The sequence below is a fragment of the Podarcis filfolensis genome, assembly GCF_964270895.1.
Source record: "Podarcis filfolensis genome assembly, chromosome: 2".
Lineage (NCBI taxonomy): Eukaryota > Metazoa > Chordata > Lepidosauria > Squamata > Lacertidae > Podarcis > Podarcis filfolensis.
This window is the reverse complement of record NC_139605.1, coordinates 28,211,524-28,230,939: the sequence shown is the minus strand read 5'-3', so window position 1 is coordinate 28,230,939 and position 19,416 is coordinate 28,211,524. Positions and strand designations below refer to the sequence as shown.

The 19,416-nt window shown below is 44.9% G+C and overlaps 1 protein-coding gene across 4 annotated transcripts in view; it reads right to left on the bottom strand.

Moving 5' to 3' along the window:
• MITF (melanocyte inducing transcription factor) overlaps positions 1 to 17,143 on the bottom strand; it is a 137,576-nt gene extending 120,433 nt beyond the window's left edge. For 2 of the 4 annotated variants that reach the window (XM_083601655.1, XM_083601656.1), the window contains exon 1: positions 16,831 to 17,105. In XM_083601655.1, coding sequence (XP_083457781.1) covers positions 16,831 to 16,934 — 104 coding nt within the window. In that variant the 5' untranslated portion in view covers positions 16,935 to 17,105. Of the gene's footprint in view, positions 1 to 16,830 lie in introns of all 4 variants that reach the window. The other 2 variants (XM_083601654.1, XM_083601657.1) reach the window with 2 other exon arrangements.
• Positions 17,144 to 19,416: the final 2,273 nt, after the last annotated feature.

The window sequence follows — 19,416 nt, the reverse complement described above, 5'->3', positions numbered from 1 at the left end:
ATTTCAAGTTGTCAGTCTTGCCTTCCCCGCCCAATCCTTCCATGCTCTCCCGATCTACCTTACTAGCAGGTGTCTGAGATGGGAGCTTCCCATCTCAGGCTCCGGGCTGCAGGGCATGTTACTAATTCTCCCCAATCAGAGCAGGAAGAGGATGAGGTGTCAGCAAGTGATGAGGCAATGTTCTGCTAGCATTTGATTCACTGCTACGCTCATTAGAGACAGAAAAATTCAAGGAAGATAAAACTAAGTTCTATTTATCTTCTTTGAATTTTTCTAAGCTCATTTTAAAGCAATCAGTGGATGCAAGTCATGACAGCTACTTACTTTCTCTCTCTCTCTCTCTCTCTCTCTCTCTCTCTCTCTCTCTCTCTCTTGGTTCAAGGGACAATTTCCCTCTGAATACAAGATGCTGAGAAACATGAAAGGGCCACTGCCATTGTGCTCAGGTTTAGCTGGTGGGCTTCTCAGAAGCATCTGGTTCACCACTGTGGAGAGCAATCGCTTATTTTTGTAACTATGGTTCAGCAACTGAACCATAGTTACAAAAATAAGTGATGCCTGCAGGAAGACCACAAGGCCTCCCTGCTGTTGATCCCCAGCAACTGGCTTTCAGAGGTAAACTGTGGCATTTTCCACGCTATGGGAAATCATGATAAGGTGAACCATAGCTTATGTCCATTAAAGGCACAGAAGCTCTGTCCATTATGCAGCCATTAAAGGCACAGGGCTTCTGCCACAAAGAGAAAATTTTGAACCCAACTGCAAAACTCAGTAGTCTGCTATCTCTGGTACATGCAGGATCCTAGCATGTTATTTGGCACCTCCACATTTTCTTCTTGAACAAGTGTGGCTGGGAGAAACAGAAACCTCTTGCCAGCACTCTGTATGGAGAGCTAGGTCCTAGCTACAAGAGCAATGAAACTTTTTATGTTGACTCTGATCCAGAAATGCATTAAACTGTAGAGCAGACTCAGAGCATATTGCAAACTCCACTAACTCCACCTGCAACAGGTGAAGCAACTTAAGCAACAGATTGTGAAGTTTACATTTCAGAGGTTATCATAACTTCCACAACAACCGAGGAAGCCAAGGGGAAGTCATTACCAAGTTTAAATGCAATCCTACAAGGTGACTCATGCTTGTCAAAGCCATGTGCTCACGATGACACTTCACACATTAATTACACAGCTATTTTTAACCTCCCAAACTGTGTGGGCCCCATAGCATCCTCCCTACATCCCTTTTCCACCACTTTTGGAAGGCCAGTGGAAACAACCTAACTCTGTCTGTAGGAGTGTTCTTGCTATTGAAGGGAATCAAGTAATTTCTCATTTGATTATTTACTCACCAAAGGCAGAGACACACTTTTCACCAGCTATGCTTTCTTGCTTGCTCCACAAGGAGAGATGAGTCAGTCTACTAGAGGGACTTTTATATATATATAGGAGGAATGTCTTATCCACACCCATTATCAGGCAATTTACATTTCTATTTTTAGCTTTTGGACCTAATCCTGCTTGTACTTTAGCCCATTTAGAGATGAATGAACTTACAATGTGGATCAGCTCAGTGCAGCAAGATCTTAAGTTTCTTAGAGTTTATAGATTTTATTTTTATTTATTCATTTCATTTCTATGCCACTTTATATTGTAAATAAAAACTCTCAGTTTACAACACATCAAAACATTGACTAAAGCCACCCAGCATAAAACATTGCTGAAGAAAGTCAAAGATAAAGTATACAATCAAAGCAACATAGCTAACAAGAAACTAATATTATCTTAAAGATTTCAGAATAAAGCGTTACAAAAGAGGTCTAATAATAAGAGAGATAGAGAGGGCCTTTTCAGACCTTGCACCCCATTTCCAGGAGTCTACCTATCACTCGTTCATTTTCAGCACCAGAGACTTTTTAAAGTGATACCCGAAATTTGGTCTTATTCCATGGTGGAAGGTATTCTGCTTTTTGCATAATTCAATCTGCTTACCAGTTTATTCTGCTGCTTACCAGTTTGGGTTTTATTGTGCTAATCGTTAGTATTAATTGAATGTATTGTTAACAAAGCTGAAGCTAGGCTGATTGGGTGGCATATACATTTTTTGAGCAATAAATAAACTAAAAGAGTAAGAGAAATTAAAAATACATTTGCTAGTTTCAATAATTATTAACAACAGGCAATGACCCCGGAGCTCTGTGTTCCAGGCACAGCTGGACAATCCGATTCAGACACACACACAAAAGAACAATATAATCACTTCCCCATACAAGTTGCACAGACCTCACTGCATATAGTTTTAAAAGAAAACGAATCAACGCTGAATGTTAATTTAAAACAGAGGCAAAGCAATCAACAATGCGCTTAAACTGGAGAACAGTGGGGAAAAATACACAGGGGATCCATGTTTAGATCAGAGAAATTAAACCTCCCCTCTTTGGCTGAGAGTTGCAGTTTCGGGGGGGGGGAGGGTTGAGGGGAGAGATCCTTTATATTTAGTGGGGTTAACATGTTATCCAAACCTTAAACGATTGTTAGTGTTAACTATGGTTTCCTGAGACAACCCTAGCCCTCTTCGGGGATTTAACATAGACATGTGAAGACTGAAGAATCATAGAATTGCTGTAAAGGGATATGGATGTGTGTGCTCCACCTGCGATGTATCTATGCAGGTTTACCAGCTGCACTCCCAACCTTTTTGCAAACTTAGCACGAAAGCCTGAAGAGGGTTTGATAACACCTTTGCCTGAATGTGTTCACAAGCCGCCTCCTCACAGGGTTGTCGTGGGGATTACATGAGGAGGGGCGGAAACCATGTAGGCCAACCTTGAGCTCCTTGGAGAAAAAGGTGGAATAGAAATGCACAACTAGGTGGGCAAATGTACTTAAAGGCAGCCTTCAGCCCTCTGCGCCAAATATACAAAGGTGGGGTGCAGGATAAAGTAAGCATGCATGTAAATACAGTGGTACCTCTGGTTATGAACTTAATTCATTCTGGAGGTCTGTTCTTAACCTGGAACCATTCTTAACCTGAGGTACCACTTTAGCTAATGGGGCCTCCCGCTGCCGCTGTGCGATTTCTGTTCTCATCCTGAGGTAAAGTTCTTAACCCGAGGTACTACTTCCAGGTTAGCAGAGTCTGTAACTCGAAGTGTTTGTAACCCGAGGTGTTTGTAACCCGAGGTACCACTGTATTGGGGGTGGAACCAACATACATGCCCCCAACTCTGTATGCTTTTGCCCTTACAGTTCCATGCCAAACGCCCGAGAAGCTAAGGTAGCCTCAACAAACCATCATTTGTAGGCATGTCCCTATCCCTCTTCACACTTCCACCTTCATATGTCCAGGGCGAATGCCTCCTCCTTTATAAAACTATGGCTTCTTTTTCATCTTATTTTTTTATTTAACAAATTGTCAAAACCTCTTAAGCGGCTGAAGTTGGCTTCTCGTAACAAACCAAAGCTATGATTAAGCGGGGTTTACCCACCCATGTTTGGACATCAAGACCAGCTGCACCTAATCAAAGATGGAAGGGGAAAGCTGCTAAACTCCTCCTTGCGGCTGCACAGGAGGAAGGGAGGGAGATAAAGCACTAGGCTCATTCTTGTAACACTGAGGAATGTTCAGCATTGAATCTGAGCAAGCTACAGTAAATCTAGCAACCCAACCCACTCTGTACAGAGCTCCCCTTCTAAATGACACGACCTATCCCCTCCATCCAGCTCTTTTTCTGAGAAGAAGGGGTGTGCACACCCTTTGGGTTTTGAAATCTGGATATGCTTACATCTGCCTTTTGTTCAGCTGCTTTATGCTCTACGCTCTATATTTATCGTCTGAGGTTTCTTTATCTAGTTCTTATGATGATTCAGTGTGGCCGTAAACAAAGCCTAATAGCCTGAGGAAGCCAGATTTATAGCTGTCTTGCCTCACTGAGGTGGCAGAAAAGAGCTGTGAACCAGTGAATCAGGGTTTTCTCGAGTCTCATTAAAGCTTCCTATAAGTTTCGTGCGCCAGTATCAAACTTCCCCAAAGAGGCCCCCCCCCCCATAATCCACTTCCAGTTTCAATCACTGTTAACAGTAAGGCAGCAACAATCGGACAACTTGACAAAATCTGAAGACCTTCTGTCTGCACTATGCCTTGAACCAACCAGGTATTCTGCTTTCCCTCCCACCTCCCTCGCCATCACACACTCTGAACAGGGTTTTAATTTAATTGTCTTTTTTCAGTTTATTACAGAACAACTTTAAGTTATTTAAGCACACTCCCCATTTCCATACCATCTTTCTACTGAATTCCCAGGTCACTTTACCAAAAGAACAGAGCTAACAAAATATTCACATTTATTATTGTTATTGCTATTAGATTTATACCCCACCCATCTGGCTGGGTTTCCCCAGCCGCTCTGGGTGGTTCCCAGCACATATAAAGGCATAATAAAATGCCAAACATAAAAAAACTTCCCAATAAAAGAAAAGAAGAAGGGCTCCTGCAGACATCATCTTATCAAGAAGAAGAAGAAGAGAAGAGTTTGGATTTGATATCCCGCTTTATCACTACCTGAAGGAGTCTCAAAGCGGCTAACATTCTCCTTTCCCTTCCTCCCCCACAACAAACACTCTGTGAGGTGAGTGGGGCTGAGAGACTTCAGAGAAGTGTGACTGGCCCAAGGTCACCCAGCAGCTGCATGTGGAGGAGCGGAGATGCGAACCCGGTTCCCCAGATTACGAGACTACCGCTCTTAACCACTGCACCACACTGGCTCTTCCCTTCTATGCGATGGGGCAATTGGACCTTCATTGTGGCAGCACCGAACCTTGGAACGCCCGTCCCATTACATATCAGAAAGGTGCTGCCTCTGTGGTCCTTTTTGGCAATTATTATTAAAGACCATCCTTTTTCAACAAGCATTTCAGGTACTTGTTTCAGTTTTTTTAAAAAATTATCCCAGCCTATACCTGTTTTAAACTTGGCATTGTTTTGCATGTGTTTTTGCTGGCTATTGTTTTTTTTATTGTTATATATTGCTTCAATAACTCTCATGGGAAGCAATTCACATCAGAAATAAAAAATGAGCTAAAAGCCACAAAGCCCTGTACCCAACAAAGTTGTCCTGTTAGCATAAGAATTTACCCACACACCCCACACCTCTCTGTGCCCCCCAATCTGTTCTGGGGATTCCCCTAAAATTCTGGAGAAGGTTTGGGGGAGAGGAAGTCCTGTTGTGCAGACAGACGTGCTGGCATGAACAGGACAACTTCATTGGATATAGCCCAGACACACAGAAGTAGGGTTAAAATTCTTGAATTTTATCCTATGCATGCGCATATATATACAGTGGTACCTCTGGTTTTGAACTTAATTCGTTCTGGAGGTCCGTTCTTAACCTGAGGTACCACTTTAGCTAATGGGACCTCTCACTGCCACGCAATTTCTGTTCTCATCCTGAGGTAAAGTTCTTAACCCAAGGTGCCCGAAGTGTTTGTAAGCTGAGGTGTTTGTAACCTGAGGTACCACTGTATATATATATATATATATATATATATATATATATATGCGCATAAACTATCACAAGGCTGTACCCAAAGAGAGCATGTGCACTGAATGCAATTCCCTTATGATCAACATTTAAATGAAGCAATCACCACAACAAGCACTTATGTTGACTCATGCCGGAAGTGGTAATTGACATGTGGAATTAGTCAAGCTCTCCATGCTTGATGGGCAGGTTGAGAGAGAGAGAAGAGCAACTGGAAATGCAGGGAGATGTGAAGAAAACCTAGCAAAGTTTCTGGATTAGAAATAACCACAACAACTATAAGCTATGTCAGAGGCCCAAAGGAAAGAAATGGTATTAAAGTGAGTGGATGCTTAAGAAACTGAAAAGGGGATATTAGACAGAAGCAGATACTGTTAAGGGTAGCAGGCACTGTTATGAAGCAATAACTGAACTATGTTGATTAGGGACAATTGAAGATTATACAGTTGCGCTCCTTGGGGCATTCAGCAACATGAATGAAACTATTACTAACTCCCACACCTTTTTCCCTAACAAGAATCTGCTGCCCAGACTAAAGAGGTAGGTGGCTCTGGTACAGGGCCATCCCTGTGAATCACCACTGGTAGAAAACCACTACTGTCTTCTGCACACTGTAATACATCTACAGTATTTAGAATAATATAGACAAGGAAGCCACACTTGGGATATGTGCTAGTTCCTTACCCACCTTGTGTGGCTCTGCTCTTTATAGGAGGATTTCACCATTGTATCCTTCTAACGGATGATTTTGCAAATGATATTTCCCCTCAAATCTTCCTTGCTGGCTCCTGAACATTTCCTGCCGTCGCTGCTGGATTCTGCAGTGCTGCTGCGATAGGCAGAATGGAGCATGGCAGTGGCGTAGCGTGGGTTGTCAGCACCCGGGGCAAGGCAAGTAATTTGCGCCCCCTAACCCGTGGATTTGCACCCCCTAACCCGTGGATTTGCGCCCCCTAACCCTAACCCCCAGATGTTGCGCCCGGTGCGGCCGGCCCCCCCTGCACCCCCCACGCTACGCCACTGGAGCATGGCCCTCGCCCAGGTGCCACATGCCCCGTCGCAAGCACGCTCACTCAGCCCACGAACCCACCGCTTGGCAGGACAAGAGGAAGAAGAATGTGCATGGGCAGGATGGCGCATGGGTGTGCGGCTGCTAATCCTCTCCTCCCCAAACGCATGCTCCCCATGAGTGGGCGAATGGCTCCACCCACTGCTGTCTCCAACCTTTCCCACTGCCATGCAACCTAAATCGCCACATGACTCTTGGGCTTAAGAAGGCCACCCATCCCCTTCCTGCAATATACACATCCACACACAAAAGCCATGATTCTGTAAAAGCCCCTGGAGAGAGGCACACAAAAAATACTTCTGCTTAGAGCTGGGAGACGCAGTACTGCAGCCAGCTCACAGGCACATGAGTGACCTACTCTGTAACATCAGGGTGGAGGGAGGGCTATCGAGAAAGACGCAATGTTTCTAATCACCGATCTTGTGATTCTTCAAGCCGGGGAGGAGGAAGCACAAGCTTCTTTGAGTTCCCCCTCCTCATGGGCTAGCTGGTTGCAGCAACTTCTGCCTCAGTTCTTTGGATCACGTCATCTTGTCCTGCAGCCCTCGCTCTGAGCAATGAGACGTTCCAGGGACAGAGCTTCCTTTGGAAGGAGAGGGAGAGGGTGTTGGGACCCGGTCGCCCTGCCTGCTGCTAAAAGTGTGTGAAAGGGTGGAGAATGGGAAACCACCACAACAGAAATCAGGGTCTCCCCACTGTGGGCCTCTCCATACATGCTTTTCCCACTGTGCACTCATGATTATTTGTGCTCCCAACGGGCAGCTATGCTTCCAATATTGCTTGTGCTTGCAAAAAGTTTGAGGGCAGACACGCTGCTTCATTTCCAATCAGTGCACGTCCTTCCTGCTGAAATCCTGTAACCTTTTATCCCACTCATGTTCTTGTTTACAACTCTTCTTGTACTATAGTGCAAGAGTGGCTCCTCCAGACATCAATAATGTAGTAACATCAGCAAAGCATGACAGAACCACTGTTGTCCAGCAGGGGGAAGACCTTCTCGTTCCAACAGGTTTTTGGGAACTGACTGCTTTTAATGAAAGGACTGTGATGCTTTTATTGTAATCATTGGTATGTTTTTAATAGATATTTTATATTTATATGTAGATTTATTTCTATTAACATTTAATTGTTGTTTAATGATTGTAGGGAGGTTTTTTCCTATTAATATTTTATCTGCATGAGTCCATCAGGGGAAAAGGTGAGGAATAATAATAATGATGGTGATGGAGATGATGATGATGATGACAAAGAATGTGTGGACTGTCCATTATAAATAAACAGTACTACTAATGCACTATTACTGTGTCAATAAACATGCTGCAGAATGTATCTGCCAAAAAAACCCCCAGACTAGACAGGCCCTGTGATATGATGCCTCCTGAATTTCTGCATTCTAGTCTAGTCTCACCACCCAACATTACTTGCTACTCATTCATCAGGGTATATTTGAGAAGCCGTGTATTCCTGCTTCCCACTTGCAGAGCATTAAAAGTTCTCAGGAGAAGAACATTTTCAATCCCTGAATTCAGAATGAAAGCAGCAGCAGAGGAAATGCGATAGCAAACATTATTCTTTGTAACTGCAGCATGTATCTAGAGAAATTCATTTTCCTAGACACCATGAAGCTCTGGAGGGCTCACTTTAGGCATCATTTTACTGCCACTGAAGATATAGGCCACTTCTTGTTGTTGTTGTTTAGTCGTGTCCGGCTCTTCGTGACCCCATGGACCAGAGCACGCCAGGCACTCCTGTCTTCCACTGCCTCCCGCAGTTTGGTCAAACTCATGTTCGCAGCTTCGAGAACACTGTCCAACCATCTCGTCCTCTGTCGTCCCCTTCTCCTTGTGCCCTCCATCTTTCCCAACATCAGGGTCTTTTCCAGGGAGTCTTCTCTTCTCATGAGGTGGCCAAAGTATTGGAGTCACTACTTCTGTTTCATGTGACTAATGCAGAAAGTTTCTCATTAATCGCCCTTCTGCCCAACTACTGCATTCATAAAGAGTTCATTATAACAATGTTAAATGGTAACAAGGGATTTGGGGGGGGGACCTCAGCTTTTGCTTCTGTTCCTTTACGAAGACACATTTTGTTACACTGTAGCTCTGTTCCTCAATATAAAGCACATGTGACTTGTTCTAAATAAAGGATATTTTCCACTTCTTGCACAACTGGAACAGATATAAACAGTAGCCTGGACAAACTGAAGTGCAAAACTACTCAAGAGGAAGAAACTCCTGCAAGGCCGATTTAAAAAATAATCATCATAGTATGTGTGTGTGTGTGTGTGTGTGTGTGTGTGTGTGTTTATGTATAGATATATATATTTGGGGGGGGGGTCACATTAGATCAAATTATTAATTATACTAATGTCATTTAACAAATGCAATTCCATGAAATCTAATCACACATTACAATTAATCCCTAGCATAGTAAAGCAATTTAGACTAGCCTGGTTAAGTTTCAGAGCCCGTAATTGTTGAAAGATCGCACTTAGACATCTTTGGGACTTTTCTACTGCTAATTTTAAGCAGAACTTCACAGAACAACTTCTACTTCTGTTGTTACTTTTTGAGGACAGAACTTTTCATTAGTGATCTTAAACTATTATTGCATACCACCCCAATCTCCACAGCAGTGCGAGATTGCAGGGACTTCCAGGGGCATCTAGCCAGAGTCCTTGTTTCCTTTTGGAAAAGAGGTACAGCAGAGACAGTGGTGTCTTTATGATATATGGCTTATTTACACATATATATAACCTGAGCCTATGACAGAGGGGTTCCCAGCATTAAACTCCAAGAGGGTCTTGCCTCCTCCCTTGGATTCAAACAGACATCAACCATCATGCCCTGCCAGCTGCTTGGTGTCTCTGTCACATCACACCTTCTCCATTTCTCTAACCTTTAGCTTCATCTGTGAGTGAAGGGGCCTCACCCCTTTGATGCTTTGTGTTCTTCTTAATGCCACATTCCCAAGTTATCACATCACATGGGAAGCCAGCCTGGCTTAACACATGCTGATTCCAGAGGGTTACCATTGTCTAGCACACAGCTTAATACTCACAGGTCTGGCCTAATACACATGAGTCTAATATACACAAGTTTTGCTATTTCCCAGTTTTAACACCCAAAGTATCAATTAAATTCTGACATTTGTTTGATCCGGTGATCACAGTGGTCTATCACCCACGAATTCCTAACACTATGAATATTAGATTTTGCAGAAGATAATGAATGAAGAAGTAGACTCCAGAATGGATAGAACAAGACACTTTATCAAGGTCTTTCTGGAAGGGGTAGAACTGCTTTATATTAAGGATACTTCAAGATTCAAACAACCAGATATGAAAGATGGTACTTCACCTTCTCACAAATCACATTCTCAAACAGATTATTTTTAATTTCTGAAAAACTGATAGGCAATGTTTTAGAATTCAACATTGAGCCAATTGTATGTGCTGGTCAGAGCTTCATATCAGTGTTACATGAATCTGCTTCTGGGCACACAAAAACATATTCACAATGGAAATAAGAATTATATTGTACTACAAGACTTACATTTTACAAAGGACCGAAGAAAAATAAAAAAACATTTAGTTAGAAAGAATAAAAATGGTAGATGCTCAACAACAGTTTTCTGGAACTCTGGTGAAGCCCTTACAATTTGTGTCACAAAGAGGGAGGGAGAGAGAGTTTAGTATTGATAAATGAGTTAAATATATTAAGATGTAATCCTCTTCTGTGTTACACTGGCTCAGGGACTTTAGATTTTTGCAGAAGCCCTGCAACACTTTGCACTATCAATAGATGAGTATGCCCATGCTGAAGACAGCAATAATATATCATGCTGAAAGCAGCAGAAACCTGTAATTCTGGCTACTGGGGAACAGGGGAGTAAAGAGTATGACAAAAACCAACTAATTAAATTGACCTATAAAGCCTTATATAGCTCAGGACCAGCATGGTCATTGCTTTTCATCTTCTGAGGCCCTGGTCTTTCTTCGTGTGGCTTCACCAAGGGAGATGTATATGCTGGAGACACAAGAATGGTCCTTTCCAGCGGTGGCTTCCTGTTTGTTGAATGCTCTCCCCATGGAAGCATGCCTGGCTAAAATGGCCCACCACTAAGCCCCTTTAGCCATTAGCTACGCTTCAGTTTATGTCACGGGGTGTTTACAAGAACTCCAATCCCCAGAATAAAGCCATCAATAAACAATAGTTCGTAGATGAACAGCGCAGCTTCTGAAAGGTGAAAGGAAAGATAGGTTTTGATGGCACGCGTGCATCATAAGCAAAACTCTAGCAAGAAAAAAACCTTGAACAACAACAAAAATTCCTCATTGTTAAATGTTACTGACACTGAATATGCAGGTTTCAACCCCTGAACATGGCTGTACGAGTGGACAGTTGAAAATCCACTGATGCTCTCACACTCAAACAAAGCATAAGTGTCAGCGGCTGCATCCCTGAAACTATTAGCTATTTGATTCTGCCGACCTGCGCAAGGGCAGAACCCCTGACCATTGGCCATGTTGGCTGGGGCCGATGTGAGTTGGAGACCAGCAAGCTCTAGATGGCTGCAGGTTCTCCATTCTTGTTCTACAGTGAGAACAGCTCAGATAAAGAGCAACCCATCCTTAGTTCTGAAAACAGGGAACTTTAAAGTCTCCTGCGATGCATCACTAGAATCCTAAGAAAATTAAGAGAGGCATGCTGGAGAAAAGTTTCAACAAGCCCAGGTCCCTGTCTCTTGCAGTGGCAAACCAGATTCTTCTGGAAAGCAACACAATGTGCTGTTTTGATGTTGTTTGCAGCACTGATTTTGTCCTGATGTGTTTTATTATTTTGAAGTAAACTGCTTTGAACACCAAGAAAAGCTTCACAGAAATTTGTTGATTATTAACAATATATCAAGTGTTTTCATAATAATTTCCAATGCAGTTGAGATTTTGGGGGAAAGGGGTGGGTGAAAAGTACAGCTCTGATGAGTTTCCCACAGTGAGCCTACTTAACAACTGCCAAATTAAGTCAGTCAGCATTTATATTGATTCAAGTCTGCAATATTTTCCATTTATACAGCATCATCAGTGTGTGTGGCTCTTTCCAGAATGTTAAGAGAGCAGATTGCTGTCTCAAAGAGTTTCGTGTAACCCAGGTACCCAATTTTTAATTGAAAACGTACTCCCAGAAACAGCAATACTTCAAAAGAGTTAGTAATTACAAAAACAACATAGCGACTTGGCTTGCTTTCAGATCAGATTTAGAGACTGCTGACAACAAAAAAAGACCCATATTTATCATTATTATTAATTTCTACAGCACTTTTTTTAAATAAACAAAGCGCTTTGCTGTTCTCATCTTATTCATTACTTGGATATGTCATACTGAAATATATTCAGAGTCGCAAAGTGATTTCATGCTCTTTATTCAGCTCATAGTGGTGAGGAGGAATGAATGAAAGTCCCCTCAAAGTATCTGCTTTATATACATTATTTACACAATGGGCTGCACATGATTGGCTAATTCCGGAATTCTACTGTAAGCCAATCAGGTTGTGGATTCACTTCTATCTGGAGCATGATTGGGTGGTTCCTGCCAACCAATCATACTGCTGCATTGTTCTAGGACCAATCAGACTGCTGCATTCTGAATCCTATTGTTCTAGGACCAATCAGACTGCTGCCTTTTGGATCCTATTGTTCTAGGACCGATCAGACTGCTGCAGTTTGGATCCTATTCAACTCAGTACATAACACATACTGAGATCACATTTCTCTTGTTGGCTTTTGGGCAGTGATAGGCACCTCCGGATGATGAACTGTGTCTCTCTAAATGTTGGACTACAACTCCCATCATCCCTGACCAATGGCCATGCTGGCTGGTGGTGATGGGCAGTATAGTCCCAAAGACACCCGCATGGTCACAGATTCCCTATCTCTGCTCTAGGAAGTTACGGGCTTTAGAGGGAAGTTTCACAAACTTACAAGCTTAAGTTCTTATCACAGTTCCCCGACATTAGCATGCGATTGTAGGCCCCCCAGTCTATGGCCTAGATGAAATTCATCATCAGCCCTCCTTTCCTCATTGTCCCCCCCACACACACACCTCAACCCCCAGACCACACACTCAAAGGAAAAACCTCCAGCATGAGAATCACTCTCCTTCAAAAGAAGACGAAGGATACTGCAGGAGTATTACAAAGTATTTTAGTTTTTCTTTGCGTTTGAAGAAAAAGTATTCCCGATCTTTTTTTTTACACAGTATGTAACACTACAGCACACCTTGGTTACAAAGGATATAATATTTTGCACATAGTTTAGTGATATGTGGGGAATTATCCAAGATCATCCAACAGGAAGCCATGGAAAACAAGCGCAGCACGAACACAACAGATCTATCTACAGCTTTTAATTCAGGAAGCAATTGAAAGTGGCATGCTTGCCAAGAAGAAAACACTGCAAAGCAGAATCTTGAAACATTCAACAAAGCCCCCCCCCCCTTTCATAGTGCTCTTAGAACATGAAACACATGCATCATAGAGAAGGTAGTAAATTTCATTTATTTCAATACTTTGTTTTAATAATGTATTTAGGGGAGCGATGTAGTTTTGAAAATGATTTTACAAGAAACCAGGGAATGGGAGGAGGGAAGTCAAAATCAGTATGTATGTATGTATGTATGTATGTATGTATTGTTTTATGTAGAATTATTGTTGTTAAACTGAAAAATAAAATTTTTATTTATTTATTTATTTAGTTATTGAATTTATTTATTGAATTCATATACTGCCCTATACCCACAGGTCTCAGGGTGGTTCACAGAATAACAATAACAATAACAACAATAACAATAATAATAATAATAATAAATGTATTTAAATTAATAGATCACAATTACAAAAACAGGTTCTACCTTTCTTCAAGGAATGTTGCCCAGCAGTAGACCTCATTCTGCATACACACACAAAAAGTCAATCCATAGCATCTCCAGGTAAGGCTGGAAAATATTCTTGTCCAGAATCACAAAGAGCTGTGCCAGTAAGGGTAGGCCAGGGATAGCTACCAAGAGGGCATTCAGGGGTTGACTCACATCACCCCAACCATTGGCCATAGGCGCTGCACATGCTAGGGTTGCTGAGAATTGTAGTCCATGCCTGGCTTAGTGCCATGGAGTAGTTGGCTCCTCCTGGCCTGCATATTCAAGATCCGCACAGAAGGCCTATCCAAGTTAACCCCAAGGTGGTTAGGCTGCAAGTCCACAAAAGCGTTCCTGTCCCAGATCCCTCTAGACACAATAGCTGCAGGAGACTGGTCTGGAGGAAACTGCTTTCACTCTCCAAGTAATGCCCTGGGGCTTAACGCTACCCTTCAAACCCACACTGACATTGCCAGGTGTGCATATAGCACCATCCGTGCATATAGCACCAAACTGATTGAAATTCCCAATGCAAATCGGGCTCAAAAGGGTGGGGAAAGGAGAGGTGGTGACACATTTGAAAGAGAGGTTGCATACAGGGGTGCCCAAGCTTTTTTCAAAGAGGACCAGATTTCATGAAGTGAAGATGCGTGAGGGCAGACCAAAGTGGTTGTGAGCTTTCTTTAGTATTGAAGTTGCTGAGCTTTTTTAAGGATTTTACCCCAAGACATATACTGCCACAGGGACTGGACTAAATCGACTGGCGGGCCGGATTAGGGTTGCCTGACGTAGAATTATAGAATTGTAGAGTTGGAAGGGACCACGAGGGTCATCTAGTCCAACCCCCCCCCAAGCAGGAATATTTTGCCCAACATGGGGCTCAAACTACCAACTGGGCATGCCTTCCTTGAATGCTTTGCCTGGCTAGAATATACCTTTTAAGTACGATAATACCTATTGCTTGCCTGGATACAACGTGTGTGTATAGAAACCTGTGGCTTTCGTGTAACAGTACAGAGATAGAAGCCACACCACTTCTGTACCCGCCACTGGGATGTGCCCATGATTGCACAGGAGGGAATGCAGCCCTTGAGCTGGAAAAGTTTGCCCCCTCCCCAGGAACATAGCTTGGCCTGGCCTTCCTCTAATACTCCCAGGCACAGTACAGAATGTGGCCATGCCATACAATGTTGCTCCTCTCCACCATGCCAAACAAAACAGTTCCACAAACATCCCTCCATTCACATCAGAGTAACAGGAATAGGAGCACCAACTGCAGAAAATCTAAATATGCACCAGATATAAGCTCTATTATATTTATTGTGGACCTGCACAAAAAGAGAAGCTGACTAACCAGTCCCTTTTTATTTCCGCTTTGCAGCAATTCTAAGAGAGTTTTAAAACTCTTGACTTTATATTTACATGCGCTTGAATCTACCTATAAAGCAAGTGAATGCGCTTCTAGTTTTCAATCTGTCGTGAGTTAGCAACATTTACACGGAGCACAAATGTAATAGTCGGTGAAATGTATACTTTGGGAGAGAGTAAAGAGTACTATTTAGTTTCATGGCTCTAGCTCATTATCATCATACAATACAATCTGGCCCATCCATCTGAAACATTCCAGAACTTTGCCTTACCCCCCCCCTAAAAAAACCAAAAAACCACGGTGTTTATTTACATGGCCACTCCTGGATGGAAAGCTCACAATTCAACAATATAGAAAATTATTGCAGTTCAAAAATCTGCCCAAATCAGCCAGTCCGGGACATTCACTACAAGGAAAAGGGATGGGGGTGGGGGAAGATGAGCCGTTCCTTCTCCGCTCTGCTTTGCTTCATACCCATTTAACTATTAGTGGAAGTCTGTAACTCCTAGTCAAGGCCAGATAATGCCTCTGGTGAGAATGTCTAACAATACCCTTTACATAATACCAGCCACAGGGCTTGGCCCCTCCTCCCTCGCCCAAACAGTAACACACACTAAACAAAACTGCTATTATGGCAGGAACCACTCGCTAAATGGCTGCCTTTATATAGCTTCAATCTGTAAAAAGATGTTTCATTTCAATGTATTTAGAGAGAGAGAGAGAAAAACTTTTACAAACAGCCTGATTCAGCAGCACAGAAGTAAACAGCAGGCACATAGTTGCTGGGTATATATTTCTTCTGTAACATTCCCCTCTTTTCTCCTCCTCCTCTTCTCTCTCTCTCCCCCCCCCTCCAAGAGAGACACCAACAAATAGCCCCAACGCCGGGGGGGGGGGGCGAGCAGGCGTGCTCACGGGCTCCTGACACCCTCGGTCTGTTTTGCCACGCACGCTTCTCGCACCTAAGTGAAATGTGCGCCGACGCCGACGCCTTGGCACCCTGCAGAGCCGTGCCAGCCCACACACATTACTTACACCCACACCCACACCCCTTTGCAAAGAAAAGAAAACCCAAAGGGGAGGTGGGGGAGCCTATGCAAGCTGCTCTGAGGTGTCGGAGCAAAAGAAGTGGAGCCAGAGACGGAGAGGGATACTCTCCACAGGCGCTGCCAGGGAGGAAGGGGGCGGAGGGCAAACGACGACCTGTCATTTCCCCCACCCGCCAAGCGAGCGAAGCATGCGTGTGCGTTGTTGTTGTTGTTGTCGTCCTGCGGTGAAGTTTCTCCTTCTTTCTCCCCGGAGGCAGAAGAGGAGAAGGGGGTCGTAGGGAGGGGGACTCCCGGACACCGGGCAACGGCTCGGGTTTGCAAACAACAACAACAACAACACACCCCGACTTCGGTCAAGGGGCTTGAATGACAGCTGGGACAGGAGGTCCTGCGCAGAAGGCGAGGCGCCTCGACCCAGAGAAGAGAGAGGAGATTATTTGACGGGGTGGGGAGAGTGGTATGGGGAGACACGGCGTTGTAAGGGGAGGGGGCGTCGGAAAGATGGGGAAAAGGCAGGGGGGGTGCAAGTAAGAGGAAAGTTGGAAGGAAGGGGGAATTTGCAGAGAGAAAGCGAAAGAAGGGGCTTAGGGCAGTTAAAAAAAAGGCGCCCGGTTGCTGTAGCACTCTCCCACCCGCAATTCCTTCAGAAAGGTTGGAGATGGGCTGCGGATCTGCACCCGCGTCCTCGAGTTCACACAAGCAGGGCCAGGTCGCCCTTCCAGATTTAGTCCAGAGTGGCGAAGGGAGGGGGTGGGGAGAAAAGGCTGGACGGTCCTGCTCTGGCAAGAAGGGCAAAGGAAGATAACTATATACTGTATACGGATGGAGGGAAAGGGTGGGGGTGGCGACGGACGGAGGATCGCGCCCCGGATCGCAGGGCCCCCCCCCCCGCTCACCTGTTCTTCAGCGGCTGGCTCTTCAGCTCATAGTAGGTCTTGGGCTCCTCGTGGAACTCCTCGCCGACCTCGAAGTCCGGCACGATCCCCGACTCCGCCTGCATGTCTCCGGCGAGGCGAGGGAGCGAGGGAGGGACGGAGAGGCGAGGGAGGCGAGCCGCGCCCGCCCCAAGCAGCGCAGCCCTGCGCCCTGTCTGTGCGCCCCGCGGCTCGCAGAAGCGGCAGCAGCTCTCCAGCCCCGACACTCCCGGCTTGGATGGACTCGGCTGGGCTCTGCCCACAGCACAGCTCCGCGCACACCTTCCTCCCGGCGCCGCCTGGGATTTGTAGTTCTTCGCGGGGGCGCTGCCTACCAAGCCCATGGCCGCCGCACTACGACTCCCATAAGGCCGAGCGGCCGTGACGCAAGGCCCGGGGGGCGGGGCGCGGAGAGGCACCGGCGCGCGCCCTGTCAATGTCAGCAGAAAGCCGCTCGCCAAGGGTACGGCGGCGGCGGCGGCGGCAGCGCCCCGCTTCGGACGCGGGAGGCGCCGGGGCTCAGGCCCGCCTGGGAATCGGGCCTTGTTCCCACGAACAAGGCTAGCAGCGGCGGCGGTCGTCGTTCGCAGGGCCCGAGGTGCTTGCACTCTGCACGTGCTCAGACGTGCCCTCGCCTTCGCTACATGCTACGGGCTGCTGGTCCATGTTCACACACCGGCAAGGCCAAGGCGCTCTGAACATACCCTGAGACCTCCGGGTATATAAATTCAGTAAATAATTTGAATTATGCTTTTGAATTATGGTGCTGTAGGAGACTCTTGAGAGTCCCATGGACTGCAAGAAGATCAAACCTCTCCATTCTTAAGGAAATCAGCCCTGAGTGCTCACTGGAAGGACAGATCGTGAAGCTGAGGCTCCAATACTTTGGCCACCTCATGAGAAGAGAAGACTCCCTGGAAAAGACCCTGATGTTGGGGAAGATGGAGGGCACAAGGAGAAGGGGACGACAGAGGACGAGATGGTTGCATAGTGTTCTCGAAGCTACCAGCATGAGTTTGACCAAACTGCGGGAGGCAGTGGAAGACAGGAGTGCCTGGCATGCTCTGGTCCATGGGGTCACGAAGAGTCGGACCCGACTAAACGACTAAACAACAACAACAATAAAATAATAAGAAGAATAATGCTCAGAGGCACCTTCACTTCTGTGAGGTGTGCCAGGAGTCATGCTCAAAAAGCCTGTCTGGAAACACTTCTGGTTGCATGGCAGCGTTCCCACATGGCGATGTCAACACTTGCTCTGCGCTTTGATCGTCACTCTCTGCCGCGTAGTCCACACTGAAAGTTGGTTGTTCAGCAAAGGGCGCGTGGTAAAGCCCTGGTTCATTCGCATTTAGACCTGCCGTTGGGTGGAGGTGGGAAAGCTCTCCATCCTGAAACCTTTTGGGTATTATTTTGTCGCAACCAAATCCATGATCATACTGAATAATGGTTGCTTCATGAGCTCAACGGGGCTTCTGTCCTCTGGCCAGATACATTTCCCAGCAAGTTGGCCAGCCTAGGAATAGAAAGGCTATTCAGTGCCCGAGCACGGAGTCCAATGCAAACTTGTAACCACCTCCCCAACCATGCTACAAAAAGGCCTGTTTTAAAATACTGTACTTTGCTGTCATTTAGTTCCACGTCTAGCATGTTAGCCTGAATTTTTCAACCTCATGGTAATGGGCTTGCAGTCCAGGCCAAGCCTGCCTGTAAATTCTAGTCCTGCAAAGTGTCCTCTTCCCCCTCTGCCCCACCTTTTGGGACTATCTAGTTCCAGCAGTGTGAACTCAGGCTAAAGGCTGCAGGTGATTTTTTTCCTGAAAAGATCTGGCATAGCTTGATGCTAAATCCTGCTTGCTGAAAATAGATCAGTGTGTCGACATATTTAAAAGATCACAAGCTCACTCCTTCTTTTTACTTCGGATTAATCCAGAATAATCATCATGAACTATTTAACAATCAAACAAGGATCAGAATGCTCCTATTCCTGCATAAACAAAACCACCCTTTTAATCCTTCTTTGGGTAAATACAAATGACCACATATCACAGTAACTTACTACAATTTGCACTTCACCTCTTGCTCAACAAACCACTTGTTCAGATCCTCCTGGCAAGGGAAAAATTATCACACTTCCACTTCTACAGATTTCTGACCATGTGTGGAAATAGGGTAAAATTATCCATATCACTACACGGTGTTTATATGCACATCATTATATGATAAGTTTTCTCTCAATAAGTAGGATTCTATATTGATCCTTCTAAGCACCCTGGAATGTGATCCAAAAAATGCACCTGCTCTGACTGTTAAACGATTTGTAGTGCATGTTCTAGAAACTGGCAGTTACTCCCTCTAATTTCTGATACCCAGAGGTGATTGCCATTGCTTATGCAGCCAAAATGGCACCATCCACCCAAAACAAGGAGGACTGGGGAAGCCTCAAGGTTTGCAGAAGTACAACAGGACATTAGTGGGGGGGGAGCCCTAAGAGAGAAAACCATTCAGTCAAATATTGATTCCTCTTCCAAATCCTTGCTCCCAAAACAGCTTTTGAAAACCCTTTTC